This window comes from Arvicanthis niloticus, chromosome 4 (assembly GCF_011762505.2).
Source record: "Arvicanthis niloticus isolate mArvNil1 chromosome 4, mArvNil1.pat.X, whole genome shotgun sequence".
NCBI classification, from domain to species: Eukaryota; Metazoa; Chordata; class Mammalia; order Rodentia; family Muridae; genus Arvicanthis; species Arvicanthis niloticus.
The window spans coordinates 74,983,737-75,002,963 of NC_047661.1; the positions used below are offsets into that span (position 1 = coordinate 74,983,737).

The 19,227-nt window shown below is 44.2% G+C and overlaps 1 protein-coding gene across 1 annotated transcript in view; it reads left to right on the top strand.

Moving 5' to 3' along the window:
- Window positions 1–15,126: 15,126 nt before the first annotated feature.
- The window catches only part of Ctss (cathepsin S), a 29,306-nt gene continuing 25,205 nt past the window's right edge, over window positions 15,127–19,227 (top strand). The window contains exons 1-2 of the mRNA XM_034500881.2: window positions 15,127–15,265; window positions 17,775–17,901. Coding sequence (XP_034356772.1) covers window positions 15,240–15,265; window positions 17,775–17,901 — 153 coding nt within the window. The 5' untranslated portion in view covers window positions 15,127–15,239. The remainder of the gene's footprint in view (window positions 15,266–17,774; window positions 17,902–19,227) is intronic.

Here is a 19,227-nt window from a genome sequence, read left to right on the forward strand (position 1 = left end):
GCCTACCCACCAAAAGTATGTGGTCATATAGTAAGTTATATTTAAGCCTAAAAGGATGAAAAAGATAGTTCTAACTTCAAGAATGTCGTGGGCTGCTAGGTGGTGTCATGCCATGTGCCTGCAGGTATAATTGCTTGAAAGGCTGAAGCAGGAGTTCAAAGCAAGACTACTCAAAAAACAAAAAGTTCTAGAGCATAAATAACACTGCAATGCTGAAGTAGTTTGTGGTGCACACATCTGTGATCTCAGCTCTCAGGAGGCAGAGCTCGGCAGGTGGGTCTCTATGACTTCAAAGCCTGCCTGATTTTTATAAGAAGTTCCAGGAAAATCAGGCCTATGTAGAGAGAGATGGCCTTAAAAAAAAAAGTTTGAAAACAGTAATAATTAGAACAGTACTAAATACAGACAGGAACAACCACTGGTAGCAAGGATGCTGTATAGCTCATACCAACCGAAGTAAGCCACTGATATACTGGGTTTTAGATGAAGATGTTAATGAGTGCACAAAGAATGGGTGGAGGGGCGAAAGGTCACATGAAGCTGAAGGTCCTGGGGGACTGTTTGTTAGAGCTGCTATGACTGACAATGCAAAGTGCATAGAGCTAGAACAGGAAGTTCCTAGAACAGAGATGACTCTGGCAGCCTTGCATGTTCAGTGTGTACCAGAACACAGCTCACTGGCAGTTGGTGTGCATCAAACATTGTTTGAGGAAAAAACCATAATCAGATTTGTGTTTTAGTAATATTCCTCTAGCAGTTGTGTAAACAAGAGATGAACAAAAAGAGGAAGCAAGAGACTGGGGGAGGGTCTTGTTGTGGGACACTATTCCTGGGGACATACAAACACCTACTCAAGCCCAGGTTGGAAACCAGTAATAGACATAGGTACTGATGCCAAAGTCCAACTCGGTGAGCCAAAGAGTTTTATTGGGGTTACTTACAGGAGCAGAAATGATCAAAGACACCTGCACCACCAGATCCCACCCCAGCGTGGGTGACAGCTTAGAAAAATTGGAAAACTGGACCTCACTGCACGGCAGGTTGCAGAGTGCTTTCCAGGCAGCTCAGCTTGTCTGAGTATTCTGTTGGTCCTTATTGCACATATGTGCTTAAAAAGTAAGGGACCTAGTACATCTGGTCAGCTTCAGGGACTTCCTGAAACTGTTAACTTGTTCACTTTCTGATCCAGCAGGATAGAATGTTTTATCTCTTTAAGAACATCCTGAGTCTGAGGGCAGCCGTGCCCTTCTTCCCGAGTTCGAATCCTGCTGTCTCTCCCTCTTCCCGTGTGACTCTCTCGCTGAGTCTCATGGGGAAAAAACAAAACAAAACATCCTGAGTCTTTTAAATGAGCTTCTCTCCAAAAATGGAAGTTTTTATCTCAGAGAAAACTGCTACACAAACCTACATTTCACTGGTCTCTACATCTGCTTTGCTGTTCCTCAAAGAGGGGGAAGATCCTTCATAGAAGGACAGCTCCAAAACCTTTCCTAAGTTTAGGCTTAGCAGACAGGGAAGATACAAAATTGTATCTCAGTTGAAGCAGTTGGTGTCCCCAGAATGTGTCCTGCTGCTGAGCTGTGTCCCCAGAGTGTGTCCTGCTGCTGAGCTGTGTCCCCAGAGGGACTTTTTTTTTTTTTTTTACCTGAATGTTGTGCTTGTTGATTGTTGAAGACAGGCTCATAGAATACTTCATTCCCTATTGGACAAATTGGTACAGAATTCTTTTACCTTGCTCTTTTGTTTGTTTGTTTGTTTTTCTTTTTTTTGTTTTTTGTTTTTTTTGTTTTGTTTTTCAAGACAGGGTTTCTCTGTGTAGCTCTGGCTGTCCTGGAACTCACTCTGTAAACCAGGCTGGCCTCCAACTCAGAAATCCGCCTGCTTCTGCCTCCCAAGTGCTGGGATTAAAGGTGTGCGCCACCACTGCCCAGCTTTTTACCTTGTTCTAGAATCTACTTCTGCCTAAAGACTATATCCTTTAAATATTCTGTTTTTAAATTTAAAAATGTGTGTGTGTGTGTGTGTGTGTGTGTGTACATCTCAGAAATCAAACTCAGGTCTTTTGGCTTGTTAGCAGACAGTGCTGAGGTGTCTAACAGGCTTCTTGCTAGTTTCTTGATAAGCGTTTTTATGGGAAGTTTGCCTTTTATTACATTTTAGCATGTTAAAATGGGGTTATTTCTAATACATCTTGTAATTTTCTTATATTTGTATATTTGAAATGAGTATATTTGCATATGGGTATATTTGTATATTTGAAAAATCCTGATTTCTGTCTCATAGTCAGCTACCTTATTTGATTTCTTTATCAATTTTCCAACTGATTCTTGTTACAGGATATTTGAACCTGTTTCTAGTTAGGGTGTGGCTTAGCCCTTAGCACTCACCTTTAATCCCTCTGGCTAGAATACAGGCATGCTGTTAGTGTTCACCTTTAATCCCAAACAAGTAAAGTTAGTTTGTAAAAGGAAACATCCATGTTAAAGTAATGTCTAATTGAGTGGCAGAAACTGTGACAGAATAGGAAAGAAACAGTTCAGAAGAGAGAGCAGGACAGGGTCCAGTTGAGTCCGTGGAGAGCAGTGCAGTAGAGTTGAGAGGGAGAGTAGAGCAGCAGAGAGGGAGGAGGCATTTCACCAGGAGAGTTTTACAGAGGCAGACTGAAGAGAGAACAAGCTAGACACAGGTAAAGATTGCTGGAGTTAGTTTGAAGCCAAGCAGAGCAATTCAGAGGCCAAAGATCTGACTTGAATTAAGTCAGCTTGGAAAGAAGTTTGATCCAGAACAGCAGAGTTGAATCAATCAGCCAGCATTCAGAAAGAACTAGGAAGGGGTGAGCTGATTCAGCAGTAAGTCCCAGAGGCTGAAAACATTCTGGGCCTAGATTAGATTGTACAGAGGCCAGATGCTTCTGGGACTAGGCCTAGGTTAGCAGACAGAGGCAGTAAGCCTCTGAGACCACAATTAATATCAATATCTAGGAAATAAAAGATACTTTTACAGATTCTCTTTAATTTTTTTAGTATGTAAATGTATTTACCCAGAGGTAAATATTACCTTTTTAATTTATTTTTCTAATTTGCCTTTAGTTTCTCTCTTGTGTATTTGTATTCCTTCAAAATGATGGTAAGTAATGGGGTAATAAATTTTGACAGAAACAACTGTTTTTGTAGGAGCAGTGAATCCTACTGTGGAAGCTGCTCAGGAGCTGGTGAGGCGGCTTGGGGCGAGCACTGCTGCCACCTTGCCTGATGACTCCACCTCCATCCTCGAGACCCATGTGATGGATAAGAGAACTGATTCCTGCCAGGTATCTGATTCACAGACAGACACAATGAATAAGTAAATGTAAAAAAATTTTTTTCAAAGAAGTACATATTTATTTAGCTCCCGTTAAACAAATATTATTATTCTAGGTTATAAATAATGTTCAATTAATAGTTGATATTCTGACACAAAGTTTAAAATAGTTTGTCAGTCCTTTTAGTGCTTTGTGGGGGTGGGATTGCACATGTTTGGATGCACATTCACTTGTGTATGTGAGAGGTCAGAGGTCAATCTTGTGTGTTATTCTTCAGATGCTGCCTTTCCTTACACAGTGTCACTCACTGGCCAGGGACTCTCTAAGTAGGCTAGGCTGGCCAGCTAGTAGGCACTAGGGAGTTTCCCATTCTGTGTCCTTAGCACTGGAATATCAGTTACCATCCATGGCCCTAGTCTTTAAAAAAACAAACAAAAAAATCTGTTAAGTCTTTTTATTCATGTGTATGTGTGCTCCACTTGCATGCATGGTACCCAGGGAGGTCAGAAGAAGGCACTGGATCCTCTGGAACTAGAGTTACAGACAGTTGTGAGCTGCTACATGGGTACTGGGACCTGAACCCATGTTCTCTGCAATAGCAGCCACTAAGCCATCTCTCCAACCTTTCTCCTGACTTAAAAAAATTTTTTTGTTTTGTTTTGCTTTTTTTTTGTGTGTGTGAGTATGTCTATTTGGGTGAGTGCACGTTTGCGGAGTTCAGAAGATGTTGGATTCCCAGAGCTGGGGCTGCAGGCAGCTGGGGGCTTTCTGATACAGGGGCTGATAACTGAACTCAGGATGCCCTGCAAAACAGCAAGTGTCTCAGCTACAGAGCTGTCTCTCTGGGCTCCCCAACTGTTTGTTGATATCATTTATTACTTAGTCCATTTCTGAATTTTTCTCTAGTTGCTTAAAATACTTTTTCACTGTTAGTTACTTCAAGTCAGCATCCAAGCTGCTTCACACACTGTTTAAATATTAAGTTGACTGTAGGGTTGGCAAAATGGCTCAGCAATGAAGGCACTTGCTGTCAAGCCATCCCAGGACCAACATGGTAGATGTAGTGTAGCGATCCCTCCAAGCTGCCCTCTGACCTCCACACACACACTGTGGTATGTGCACACCTTTACACATACACACAATAAATACATGTAATTTTTGAAGAGTCTGTTCTGGTTTTTGACAGTCACCTACTCCCACCCTCCCTGCACACATACTTTCCCCTCTTGCTGTGTTGGGAGCACAAAGGTCTCTGTGCTCACAGATAAAGCACTAGGGAACCAGGAATGTTAAACACGCAGGGCTGTCTCTTTAACAGGAGACATGTATAACCTGTTTTTCCACCCAGAAGGCTGGAGTTGGGGTGGTTAATAACCTGGTGATGTGTGCATTCTGAAGAGCCAGGCCACACCAAACTCCCACAACCAGGACCTGAGATACTTGATAGTAGAGGTGACCTTTGTGTTATCTGTATGGCTGGGTTCTCACAACCAGGGCCAGAGGCAGGACCCTCCACTAGTCCCTTAACATGACACATGTGGCCTCTCTCTAGAACCCATCTCCATGGATCTTGTTTTTCTAAATTGTACCGTATGCTTGCTATAAACCCCCTGGGTCAGACTCTAGACGTTTGAACTAGCATTGGCTAACTAAGTGAGGCTGACACAGAGTTTCTTCTTGCTTCCTGTGGGTTGTTACTTTGCTGGCCCTGGCTTTTGCTGTTACCCCCACATTCATTGAGTTAATGGCTCAGTGATTTTATTGATCCGTAAAGCGGTTTGATTAATGGCTTCCTCCTTGTGCTCGAGGACCCAGTGCTCATCACTGTAATCTGAACTGGTTCTCACAATCTTCACAGACACAATGAGAGAGAAAGGAAGACATACAGATGATAATAGCATGATCTACATTTAATTACATGGGCTTTATTGAAACCGGGAGGTCTGTGAGACTTTGGTCTTGTTTATTTTTTTTTTGACTGGAGTTTCTGATTCCTCTGCCACTGGAATGCTTTCCTGAATCAGTAAGAGGTTTGTACTTACACTCTGCTTGTCAGGACTGTGCTAATCCAGTCCTTCGTCTTGGTACTTACAATCTTAGAGGCTTTCCTGAGACTTTTAAATGATTTGTTTGGGTTTTATTATAGTGGGGGGGGGAGGGGGAGGGGAAAGCAGTACCCTCAGAAGACAGAAGAGGGCATTAGATCTCCTGGAGGCCGAATTACAGGCATTTGTGAGCTGGGATCCAAAATCTGATAGAATTTGGATAAGCTCATTCTGCTGAACCATCTCTCCAGCCCACTGAAGCAGTTTGTGTGTGCGTTTTTTAAAAGACCGTTTCTCTGTGTATCCCTGGCGGTGCTGGATCTCACTCTGTAGATCAGGCTGGCCTCGAAATACTCTTGCCTCTGCCTCTGGAGTATGGGACTAAAGGGGTATGCTACCATTGCCCAGCCTGATTTTTTTTTTTTTTTTTTTTTTTTAATTTTTAAATAGGTTCTAGCTCTAGCTCAGACTGATCTAGAACCCACTGTATAGCCCAGTCCAGCATTAAACTTGTGGTGATCCTCCTGTCTCAGCCTCTCCAGTGCTGGCATGCACCACAATGTCTGGCCTATGGATTTATAGAATAAAGGTACTCAGTTTTGTGTTTTGTTTTGTTTGTGGATGAAAGGTCTTATGTATAGAAAATTCTAGGAGATGCATTGAAAAACAGTCATAACTAATGCAATGTGCTTGACATAGCTTCAGGACCCAAAATCAAGATATAAAATCAGGGTATTTCTTTTTTAACTAACAAACTGAAAATGAAATTAAGAAAACAACTCTATTTAAAGTAACATCCAAAATAATAATGAAAAAAACAAAAAGAACACAAAAGTTATATTCTCCAAACTACACAATTTTGTTTTAAAAGACTAAGAAAGGCTGGGTAGGGCAGAAGGCACTTACAATCTCAGCACTCAGGAGGCAGAGGCAGGAGGGTCAGGATAAGATGGAGGCTTGGACGACAGAGAGAATTCTGGGACAGCCAGGGCTACATAGCAAAATGGTCTGTAAACATAAAATTAAAAATAAATAAATATAGACAACCAAGAAAACCTAAATAAAAGCTAGGTGTGGTTCATGTGTCATAGCACTTGGCTGGTTGAGGCAGGAAGATTGCTGCAAGTTCAAGGCTGGCTTAGACTAAATAGTGAGCTTCAGGCTAACCTGAGCTATGTAGCAAGATCCTATCTCAAAACAAGCAGAAACTCTGCTATATTCTATTACATGTATGAACTTTGAGAAAACGCTAGTAAAGCAAGCCAAGCAAAACACATACTGTGCTTCCCCACACAGCAGACGTTCAACACGGTGAAGTCAACAGGAGCAGAACCGAGTGCACCTGGCGTGAGGAGACAGTGGGCTGAGGCCCGCTGCTTAACAGGAGTGTGGGGGATGGAGAGATTGCAAAGACAGGAGTCTGGCTGGAGGGGGGGAGAAGCTTATTGTAGCTCGACTTGCAATTTCTTTTTTTTTAAACCTAAAACTACCGTAAAAATTGTCTACTCTGTAAATGGTCTGTAAATGGGGGCTATTTCGTTTTTTGAGACAGGATCTTTGATGTATGTATCTCCGGCTGGCCTCAAACTCAAAACTGCCCTGCTTTCAGCCCCACAAGGGCTTAGAGTATTGGAGTGCTCCCCGCACCACATTTTATCACAGGATTTTAATGTAAAGTTGCCCAAAGAGACTCTTCCCTCCACTAACTACATATTAAACTTATCCATCTATTTATTCTATTTACTGTGTGTGTGTGCCCTTTGCGTGTGAGTGTAATATGTAGGTGCGTGTGTATGCGTTATGTGTGTGACTATAATATGTAGGTGCCTGTGTATACATTACATGTGCGTGACTATAATATGTAGGTGCGTGTGTATGCATTACATGTGTGTGACTATAATATGTAGGTGCACGAGTGTGCATTACATGTGTGTGACTGTAATATGTGGGTGCATGTGTATGCATTACATGTATGTGACTGTAATATGTAGGTGTGTGTGTGTGTTCCTTGTGTGTGACTGTAATATGTTTTGTTTGTTTGTTTGCTTTTTTTTTTTTTTTTTTTCCAAGACATGGTTTCTCTGTGTAGCCCTGGCTGTCCTGGAACTCACTCTGTAGACCAGGCTGGTCTTGAACTCAGAAATCCGCCTGCCTCCGCCTCCCAAGTGCTGGGATTAAAGGCGTGCACCACCACTTCCCGGCCGTGACTTGTAATATGTAGGTGCCTGTGTGTGCATTACATGTGTGTGACTGTAATATGTAGGTGTGTGTGTGTGTTCCTTGTGTGTGACTGTAATATGTAGGTGTGTGTGTATTACATGTGTGTGACTATAATATGTAGGTGCACGTGTATGCATTACATGTGTGTAACTGTAATATGTAGGTGCATGCCTTCATGCACAAGCAGAGGCCAGAGGGTGACACCAAGTGCTTCCCTCTATCTTTATCCACCATATTCTTCTAACAGTTTATCTCAGTGGGCCAGAAGTATGCCATTTCTGCTAGGTTAGCTGGCCAGCAAGTTCTTAGGATCCATGTGTCCTCATCCTGAAATGCTAGGGTTACAAAGACATGCGGCTACACCTGGCTAGTTGCATAGGGCCTGGGATACAGACTCAGGGCTTCATTGTCACAGAACAAATATTCCTAACTATTGTGTGGCTCCCCAGACCTCCCGAGTTACCCTTCCTAAGTCCTCTGTGCTAAGCCAGCTGCATTTCCACCCCTCTTCCGTGTGTTTCTTGGAGGAAGGGTAGGAAGTGAGCTATTTTATTATGAAAATAATGCCTGTTATTAAATTCCCGTACAATTGAATAAATTAACAGAGATAAAAAGTAGCCATTGTACTGTCTGAAAATTCAGACTCTTTTAAATGTTTTTTATGGGAGACCAGCTTGTGTTTAATTGTAATATTTTAAAATTGTACAAGTTTTTCTATTTTTTTTATATCTTCCCTCCTACCTAATAAGTAGACTCTTCAAATGACAGGAAAATGAACAGGAAGTTCAGATCCAGAGGGTCAGGAAATTGAACAGAGGTGTGTAGTAATGGGGGATCAGAAACTGAGGGTAGCAACCAGAAAGTCCCAGATGCCAGGAAAGCAAGAGCCTCCCAGGACCTCATGAGGATGACATTAGCTGAAACACCCCACAAAGGGGAGAGAGAACCTGTCAAGACTATATCCAGAAATTAGGCATGGCCCCCCAGTTGAGGGATGGGGCCACTCACCCATCTCCAAAATTTCAACTCAGAATTACTCCTGTCTAAAGGAAATACAGGGACAAAGAGTGGAGCAGAGACTGAAGGAAAGGCCATCCAGAGACTGCCCCACCTGGGGATCTTTCCCATATACAGTCACCAAACCCAGACACTACTGTGGATGCCAAGAAGTGCATGCTGACAGGAGCCTGATACAGCTGTCTCCTGAGAAGTTCTGCCAGATCCTGACCAACACAGATGTGGATGCTCTCAGCCAACCATCCGATGGAGCCCAATGGAGAAGTAGGAGGAGGGACTGAAGGAGCTGAAGGGGCCTTATCTGGCATCATTGGGAAGGGAGGCCCTTGGTCCTGGGAAGACTTGATGCCCCAGTGTAGAAATGCTAGGGTGGTGAGGCAGGAGTGGGTGGGTGGGCAGCACCCTCAATGAAGCAGGGTAAGGGATTATGGCATAGGGAGGTTGCAGAGGGAAACTGGGAAAGGGGATAACATTTGAAATGTAAATAAATAAAATATCCAATTTAAAAAAAAAGAAGAAGAAGGAGAAGGAGAAGGAGGAGGAGGAGGAGGAAGAAGAGGAAGAGGAGGAGGAGGAGAAGAAGAAGAAGAAGAAGAAGAAGAAGAAGAAGAAGAAGAAGAAGAAGAAGAAGAAGAAGAAGAAGAAGAAGAAGTTGTTCAGATCCTCTGAGTGTTGTGTAATGCAGTGGCCCTTGTCCTGAACTGGTCCTACCCTGTAGCTGGGGAACTTTAAATGTACCAGTGGAAAAAAGCTCTTTTCCCTCCAAGGGGAAAAAAGAAAATGAGAGTCTTTTAAAATTAAGTAAAGTTCCTCAGGAAAAACTTGAAGCAGCTGTTCCAAGGCTATGAAGCAGAGAGGTGATGATTTCAAAAGTTCTCAAGAACAGAGCAGCAGTGGCCCTGCAGTGAGGCTTCCTCTTTCTGCTTTTGTTTCCCTCCGAGTCGTTCTGGGAACTGTTTCTCATTGACAAAGCACCATGTTCTAGTGTCCTGCCTGGCAACACTTCTAGTTAAATCAACACTTTAGTTAAATCAACATGGAGTAAGTCGGCGTGCACCATTTCAGGGGAATCTACTGTACAAAATCCAATTTGCTGCCATGGAATGTTCCAGAATGATCCTTTTCCTTTCTTCTCTGCCCACCCTTCTCCCCACCCTCTTGCCTCCAATTCCCAGGTGCTGGGATCACACTTTGTACTCCCAGAGCCACTTCAGATTTTATATGTTTTTAAGTTGTCTGGGGGAATGAAATGACACTGTGTGGAACAAGGTCCAACGTTGGGCTTCAGTCTGTCAGGCTCACAACATCACAGATGAGGAAGGGGAGCAAGGTCATCAAGGGAGAGGCTTCCTGCGAGTTCTTCATGTGAATTTTCTGGAGAGACATTAAGGAAGGAGGAAGACAGTCTTGACAGGAAGAGGCAAGAATGCCAGCAAGGTGCACGGCCCCAAGACAGCATGACTACAGCAAAGATGGAATTTACAGGGAAGTCTGTTCTACACTGAGTAAAGTGCTCGAGAATGGACCAGGCTGTGGGGAACAGCCTTAAACCAGGAAGAATGCCTTCTGCACAAGCTCGAGGGTCTGAACTTTTATCTCCAGCTTCACATGAAAAGCCAGGCTGGGAATGTAATCCCTGCACAATCTGGGAGAGAAACAGGCCAATGTCTTCAGTTTGCAGGCTGTCAGCCTAGTTCCAGGCTCCGTTAGAGATGTTGTCTTAAAGGAATAAGGTAGAGAGTGATACAACAAGATACTTGGTGTCCTATTCTGACCTCTGTAAGCATAACACATGCATGTGCGTGCACACACACACACACACACACACACACACTCAACTCTTGAGAAGCTGAGGCAGGACCAGCCTGGGCTACAGACTGAGACCCTGTCTTAAATAAGAAACAAATAAATAAAGATTGCTGCAGGTGCTGGGAAGTCAGCTGAGGCGGCCAGGGGCTTGGTGAGCAGTCCTGCGGGACAGAATCTAGACCCCAGCACCCATGCGTGCGCTGGGTGTAGAAGCCTACAACTTTAGCTCTAAGGCACTGGTGCTCAACATTCCTAATGTCGTGACCCTTTAATAGTTCATGTTCGTCATGACCCTTTAATAGTTCATGTTGTGGTGACCCCAACCATAAAATTATCTTTGTTGATATTTCATAATTGTAAGTTTGCTACTGTTATGAGTCACACTGTGAATATCTGTGCTTCCCGATGGTCTTATGGGACCCCTGTGAGAGGGTCGTTTGACACTCCCCCCAGGATGCTCTGAGGGAGTCAGTGTCCTCTTCCCGCTTCAACACAGGCCCACGTGCACTGTGCGTCTATTTAAACCACACACAAATAAATAATTTTGATCATGAGGAGAACATGATCAAAATATATGAAATTTTTTCCCCATCTTTTTTCTCTTCCTTCTTCAGCCAGGTCTCATGTGCCCAAGCTGGTCTTGAACTCACTGTGTAGCCAAGAATGACCTTGAATCTCTGTCTTCCTACCTCCACCTCCCAAAGCATAAAATTATAGACACGTGTCACCAGACCTTATGTTACATTTTTTTATCTTGGTAGAAATAATTTCTTCACCCTTGTCCTGATTTTTTGTTAACTTTACACAGGCTATAATCATTCTGGAAGAGGACACCTCAACAGAGAAGATGCCTGCAGCAGAGCAGAGCAGTAGGCCTGCCTGTGGTGCATCTTCTTCATGGATGATGGATTGGGGGGTGGGGGGGGGCTCGGCCCACTGTGGGCAGGGCTAGCCTGGGCTGGTGGTACTGGGTACTATAAGAAGGCAAGCTGAGCAAGCCAGTAAGCAGTGCTCCTCCATGGCCTCGATCAGCTCCTGCTTCCCAGTGCTGCCACGGCATCCCTCAGAGATGGACTGTACTGTGGAACTAGGAGCAGAAATACACCCTCCCCTCCCAACGTGCTTTTGATCATAGTGTTTTATCCCAGCAATAGAAACCCTAGACAATGCTCATTTCACACCAAGGAAAATGAACCATGTATGTTAGGGTGTGTAAGTGTATATAGAGGGAATCAACGCTAAAAGCCCCTATCCCCCCACACAAAGAAGGAATAAAATTAGGTCTGTAGGGCTCAGGCAGTGAAGTGTGTACCTATGTATCCCATAGGAATTGGGATGGGACCACAGAAACCAAGTAAACGCTCTGGGCACGGTGTCATGCTCTCATAATCCCATGCTCAGGGGCAAGTAGTGGTATTCTGGGGCTCACTGGCCAGCAATCTAGCCTCACTGGTGAGTCAGTCAATGGGAGACGAACTCAGAGGAGGAGCACAGTGTTTGTATGGATTGCACTGGAGGTTGTCCATGGACCTCCGTGCACACGCTCACACATGCACCCCTGCACACACACAAGCACACACACATGAGAGCAAAACACCCAGACACACAAGAGAAGAACACAGACTGTGTGCTGTGGTCTCTGTGGATTCCACAATTATCTTCCCTTTGTACTTCCTGTCTGTCGCCTGTGAGCAGTGATTTCCCAATCTGCCTCTGTGGCCCTGGGCTTGTTTTGTGTCAGCACTTCTGTGAATATCATTACTGGATCCATCTATTTGAATACTACAGTTTCTTTAAAAAAATTGCAGAAAGGGGTCTGGAGAGATGACTTAGTGCATACAAGCACTGGCTACTCTACCAGAGGGCCCAGGTTTAATACCCATATGACAGCTCAAACGAGTCTGTTACTCCAGTTCTAGATCTGAAATCCTCTTCAGACCCTTTGGGCACTGCACTCAGGTGAACAAAACACCTACATGCATGAAATAAAACAAAACTTTACTTTAAAAAAACTGCAGAGAGCTTCCAGAATCTTTGAGAGTCAAGTCAGGCCCGGCAGTGGTGGCACACGCCTTTAATCCTAGCACTTGGGTGGCAGAGGCAGGCAGATTTCTAAGTTCGAGGCCAGCCTGGTCTACAGAGTGAGTTCCAGGACAGCCAGGGCTACACAGAGAAATTCTGTCTTGAAAAAAAAAGAAAGAAAGACAGACAGACAGACAGACAGAAAGAAAGAAAGAAAGAAAGAAAGAAAGAAAGAAAGAAAGAAAGAAAGAAAGGAAGGAAGGAAGGAAGAAAGTCAAGTCAGCCTGAACTGCAGTGGAGCCTTAGACATACTCAACATGAAGGAGTAAACTTTGTAATGTGGGAAATTCTCCAGATGGATACATGAGGATCAATAATTCACGGCCAGATTCTGCTACATAGTATGGTCAGGAAAAGTCTGGGCTACAGGGGATCCTGTCTGAAAAAAAACAAAAGGGGGGGGGGCAGCCAAGATGGCGGTTATAGGAGCATGTGCAGCTCCTGCACAGAACCTCAGTTCCTAGGACCCACCTCAGAAGGGTAATAGACACCTATAACTTCAACTCCAGGGGATCAGACATCCTCTTCTGGCCTCCACAGACATCTGGACTCATGTGAACATCTACACAGAGACATCCACATATACATAATTAAAAGTAAAATAAATCTTTCAAAAAGAAAAATATATGCATTTAAAAATCTGGTGTTCAGGTTAGATGTCATCATGGTTTGTGCCTGTGCCTCTTTATCATATCTGTTAAAAATGTACACACGAGGGTCCACAAGATGGGCTAGCAAGCAAATGCACTGCTGCCAAGCTGAAATTCAGTCCCCAGAACACACACGGCTATAGCAAAGGATCTTCAAGTAGTCCTCTGACCTCCACATGCACACTATGACACAGATTTCTCCCCCCCCACACACACACAATAAATGTAAAAAACAATAAACACTTTATAAAACATATTACATATAATAGCTAGGAATTATTTCAAAGTAATCTGGGTAATGAGAAGATAAATGAAACAAGTTGGCAGTTGCAGGAAATTGTTGAAACAGAGTAATAGTTTCATAGGAGTTCCTTATCTCACTGCTTTCTTGTTTTACGTTTTGAGGATGAGGTTTTATGTAACTCAGGCTGGCCTAAGACTAGCAAGGTAGTGAAGGCTGGCCTTGAACTCCTGATCTTCATGCCTCTGCCTCCAAAACGCTGGGATTGTAGGCATGCCATGCTATCTCTGGCCATATTTCCACTTTTACACGTTTGCATCTTTTTAGATAAACAAGATTTTTTTTTGAGACAGTCTGTCCCAAAATGTACTGTATAGCCCAGGCTAACCTCATTCACCCTTCTGGCGATCCTCCTGGTGAGCCTCCACATACATGCTTTAGCTTTATATTTACTTATTTGTATTTTCCATGTATGTGTGAATGCCTGAACGTATGTGGATACCTGGAGTCTGAGGAGTCCGGAAGAGAGCATTGGATCCTCCAGATGCTTGTAAGTCACCACATGCATTCTGGGGAACAAACCTGGGGCCTCAACAAAAGCAGCAAGTGTTCTTAACCACTGAGCCATCTCTCCATCCCTGCTTGCTTTTTAGCAGTCTCATGTGGTTTGGGTTGGCCTCAAACTCTTGATCTTCCTGCAACCAATTCTGGAATTACAGACATAGTCCACTATACCTTGCCAGATTAAAATGTTCTAGTTCAACATTTTAAATTCTCAATAAAGAAAACAATAGGTATAAGCAAAATAAAAAGATGGAGTACTGTGGGAAGGCGCTCGGAGTGTACACCACCACCAGAGATCACTAGCTAGAACACAGTAAAAAACCAGTCCCTGCAGATCACCAAGAAAAGTGATAAATACACTAGAAAAATGAGCAAAATAATTGAAAATGCAACTCTCAGAAAACTCAGTGCTCAAAAATGTGGGAGAGATGCCCATTTTCATTGGTGATTAATTATGATTCAGATTTAAAAAATAATCGTTCATTTTACCCCAGTTACGCCTAAAAGACCACAGTAGCAATTGGGTGTATATTCTTGTGTGGGTAAGTATGTGTGTGTGATAACTGTGTGTGTAACTATATATGTGTATATGTGTGCTTGTGTACATGTGTGTATAAATGTGTGATAACTGTGTTGTATGTGTTTAGCTGTGTGTGAGATTAACTGTGAGTATGTGTGTGATAACTGTATGTGTGGATAAATGTATGCGTATAACTGTGTGTGAATGTGTGAGATAAGGTGTGTGTATAACTGTGATATAACTGTGTGGTAGACCTGTGTGTATAAGTGTATTGTATAACTGTGTGTGTGTGGGGGGGGGGGGTGCGTGATACTTTGAACCAGAACAAAGGAACAACCAAGTGAGTATTAGACACAATAAGTCATATATGACTTGTGTTAAAGGATAAGACAGGGTTTCCTAGGGAATCACGAAGGGAGATGAGATTTGAGGAGCCTGATCCAAATGCCTTTACAACTAACTGTTTCCATCTCAGAACTGATGTGAATGAAATGGACCACCAACATGACACAGGGTTGGGGAACGTGGTCCTGCTCTCCGCTGAGGTCATTCTATTGACAGCCTCTGCCAGGGAATCCCTGGGCAGCTCATTGCACCTATGCAACCCCACGGTGAGAAGGGTAGGGCCCGAGGCAGCTGTTCTCGTTAAGTCTTTAAATGAAACCGAAATGAAAGTTCACTTCCTCATAGTAGATGCTTCATGTGACAAGCTCCGATTTCTTTTTAGAGTCATTTCGATCTCCTGCTGCCTGGGACATTTTTGGAGTGAGCACCACACCTCAGGGTAACCATGAGGACTCCTGCCCACACTGCCATGTATGTACTGTCTGCTTTTTTTGTTTTGTTCGTATATGCTCTTAAACATTCTCTGTCTTTTCATCAGCTAGGCCGGCGGGTTTTTAAATCTTTGCTTTCAGGAAGTAAGCTGAAAACAAAAATCATGCCGCCCATTCACCTCTTGTTTTTCTGATTAGAAAGAGTCTGTTTGAGAGATTCCTGTTGGCTTAAATCTCTACAATGAGATTTAAACCTGGATTACTCTGAAGCATGATCTGAAGGCTCACATGGTTAAAAAGATTCAGTTTCAGCTGGGCAGTGGTGTCTCACACCTTTAATCCCAGCACTGGGGAGGCAGAGGCAGGGTCAGAGAGGCAGGGGCAGGGAGGCAGGGAGGCAGGGAGGCAGGGAGGCAGGGAGGCAGGGAGGCAGGGAGGCAGGGAGGCAGGGAGGCAGGGAGGCAGGGAGGCAGGGAGGCAGGGAGGCAGGGAGGCAGGGAGGCAGGGAGGCAGGGAGGCAGGGAGGCAGGGAGGCAGGGAGGCAGGGAGGCAGGGAGGCAGGGAGGCAGGGAGGCAGGGAGGCAGGGAGGCAGGGAGGCAGGGAGGCAGGGAGGCAGGGAGGCAGGGGCAGGGGCAGCAGGCGGATCTCTGAGTTTGAGGCCAGCTACAACCAGGGACGCACAGCAAACAAAACAAAACAATAACAGCAACAATAATAATAAATCCAGCTTAAGGCGACTACTGAATGTCTGTTAAATATAGGAACAGAATGGGCACCAGCTGTGTTTTTTAGAGACTGGGTCTCACCTCTTAAATTTGGCTGCCTTAGAACTCGATATAAAGACCAGGCTGGTCTCAAACTCATGGTACTCTTCCTGCCCCCTGAGAGCTGGGATCAGAAACGTGAGCTATACCTGTTGAGAAACCTGTTTTCAGGTATCTCCTTTGAAACAGATATCTGATTTATTGGGGAGAAATGTGAAAAAGGAAAATAACCCAAGGGTGTAAAAATCTAAGAGCTGAGTTGTCCTTTAGCTTTCTCTAAAGGCCAGCGAACGCTTATTTGATAGAGAGAGTTGAGTTGCTTGGTTGTTGGTATTGACTTTGGTGTTCACGTTCAGGCCAAGGGCTTGTACCAGGCAAGCACCATACTGTGGAGCCATGTCCCCAGCCCTATTTGTTGATTTTGGAGATCTGTGTTGCCTAAACAGGCCTTGTTGAAACAGTCCTCCTGTCTTGGCTTCTTACAACGGGACTATAGGTATCCACCGCTGTACCTGGCTGATTTTTGAAACTAAATTTTAACTGATATAAGGAGAGCAATTATATATATTAATGAGGTACTGTGTAGTGTTGCCATATGCACACACACTATGTTGTGGTGATTTAAATATTTAAATATCACTTAAGATAGACACATGTCCTCATTAGGTGGATTTCTTTAAGAAAGGAGGAAGGGGTGGGGGGGGATGGAGAGATGACTCCGCAGTTAAGAGCACTGGCTGCTCTTCCAGAGGACCTGAGTTCAATCTCCAGTGACTACATAGTGGCTCATATCCATCTATAATGTGATCTGATGCCCTCTTCTGGCATGCAGGAATACAGACAGACAGAGCACTCATATCCATTACAAATAAATAAAGAAAGAAGAAGAAAGAAAGGAAGGAAGGAAGGAAGGAAAAGAGAGAGAGAGAGAGAGAGAGAGAGAGAGAGAGAGAGAGAGAGGAAGGAGAGTACTCCTTAAGTAGATTTGTTTTTTAAAATCCTTAATTTTATCTTTGTAACTATGTTTGTTTGGAAAAATTCTTTTTTTTTAGTTTTATTTTGTCTTATGTGCATGGGTACTTTGCAGGTATGTGTGTGTGTACCAAATGCATGCAGTGCCCATGGAGACCAGAAGAGTGCAACACCTTTCTCTGGAACTAAAGCCACAGAAAGTTGGTTGCTACAGTATGAGGGCTGGGACTCAAACCCAGGTCCTCTGCAAGAGCAGCCTCTTAACTACTGAGCCATCTCTCCATCCCCATTAGGAAAATTTCTGGGGGTAGTAGTAGTTGTAGTTCAGACAGTATCTGTCTACATAGCTCTAGCTGTCCTAGAACTTACTATGTAGACCAGGCTAGCCCGTGAACGCTCAGAGATCCACCTGCTTCTGTCTCCTGAGTGCTGGGATTAAAAGCATATGCCACTGCCCAGTTGAAGAGCCCTTCTTAAAGTATTAAAAGTAATATTACAGTATTTTGTAGTTAATTCCTTCTTCATCCTGAACATTGCAGGAAGTTACCTGTCTCACTAACTTGCAGGACTGTGTTCCTTTCTTTTGAGAAGACTTTTTGAGGATACATTGCAACATCCACCTGTACCTGTAGTCTCAGCACTTGGGATTTGGATTCAGACAGATTGCTACAGATTCAAGGGTAGCCTGGGCTACCTCAGCCAGGGCTGCAGAGTGACGTATCTTTATAAATAAAAACAAATGAAAGAGAACTATGTGATCAAAATACATACAGCTAATGGCTATGTTTCCTCTGTGCCCTTCCCTTAAACAGAAGGAGATGGCTGTTTTGGGTGCCCCTGTTGTGCTCTGTAGTAATGGGGCACCTGCAGAGAGAGCCTACCCTGGACCACCACTGGGATCTCTGGAAGAAAACCCATGAGAAAGAATACAAGGATAAGGTAGGCGATTGCCACCCAAGCAGTGTGCTTTTACAGTGTCCTGCTTTCCCCGTCCCCAGGTGACATTTGAACAAGCAGTATTTTCTAGATGTATTGTGCACTTATTTCTGGGCAGATATTGCTTTGAGTAGAAGCAGAGCACATTCTTGTTGCTATGGAGCTCATGTTACAGTGCCAGTGTTACAGCATTGATGGTGACAGACAGGAGGAACAGATGAAGCAAGCCGTGGATGGTGTGGGAACATGAAAGACAGCGGGGACACATCCTACGAGGAATGTGGTGGGAGGGTGAGGGAAAGCCCAGCAAATAAGGCAACATTAAGGCATAGGACTCATAGAAAGGGCAATAGTCAAAATGGGTGGAAGGGAGGGACTGTTCTGGGCCAAGGAACACATACAGGACTCCGAAGAAAGACCACATTTGGCACATTTGAGGAACAGAAACCCTTGGCTGTGGAAGTGGCATAGTGCGTAAGGTACTGGACATAGATATGAGGAACTGTGCTTAGGCCTCTGAAGCCCATGTGGGTGCAGTAGCGTGTCATAACTTGAGGTAGAGAAACCGCTTGTGAGCCATCCAGCCTGGCACATGCAGGGCCAAACAGACCCCATTTCAAAGTGTGGAAGGGGAAGACCTGGGACCTCCACCTAAACACTGTTCACACCAGCACTCACACTAATCCTCTCTCTCTCTCTCTCTCTCTCTCTCTCTCTCTCTCTCTCTCTCACACACACACACACACACACACACACACACACACACTGCACACAGAGAGACATATAAAAATAAACATTTAGCCAGGCAGTGGTGGTGCATACCTTTAATCCCAGCACTTGGGAGGCCAGCCTGGTTGGTCTACAGAGTGAGTTCCAGGACAGCCAGAGCTATACAGAGAAACCTTGTCTCAGAAAAAAAAATAGATATTTACAAAATATTATGTGGATGAGTGTTTTGCCTACATGTATGTCTGTGTACCATGTGTGCAGTACCTTCTAAGGACAGAAGAGGGTGTCAGACCCCCTGAAATCTGAGCTGAGCGGCCAGGTGGGTGCTGGGAATCAAACCCGGATACTCTATAAGAGCAATCAGGGCCCTTTCCTTCTGAGCTACTCCTACATCCTAGTCTCTTCTCCCCATTTGTTCATTTTGTTATGAGTACTAGTGATTTGCCTGCAAGTACATAGGTACACTACATGCCTCCAACCCCACACCTGGAGGTCAGAAGAGGGCATTAGATCCCTAACAACTGAAGTTATGGTAGTTGTAAACTACCATGTGGATGCTGTGAACCAAATCTGGGTCCTCTGCAAGAGCAACAAGTGCTC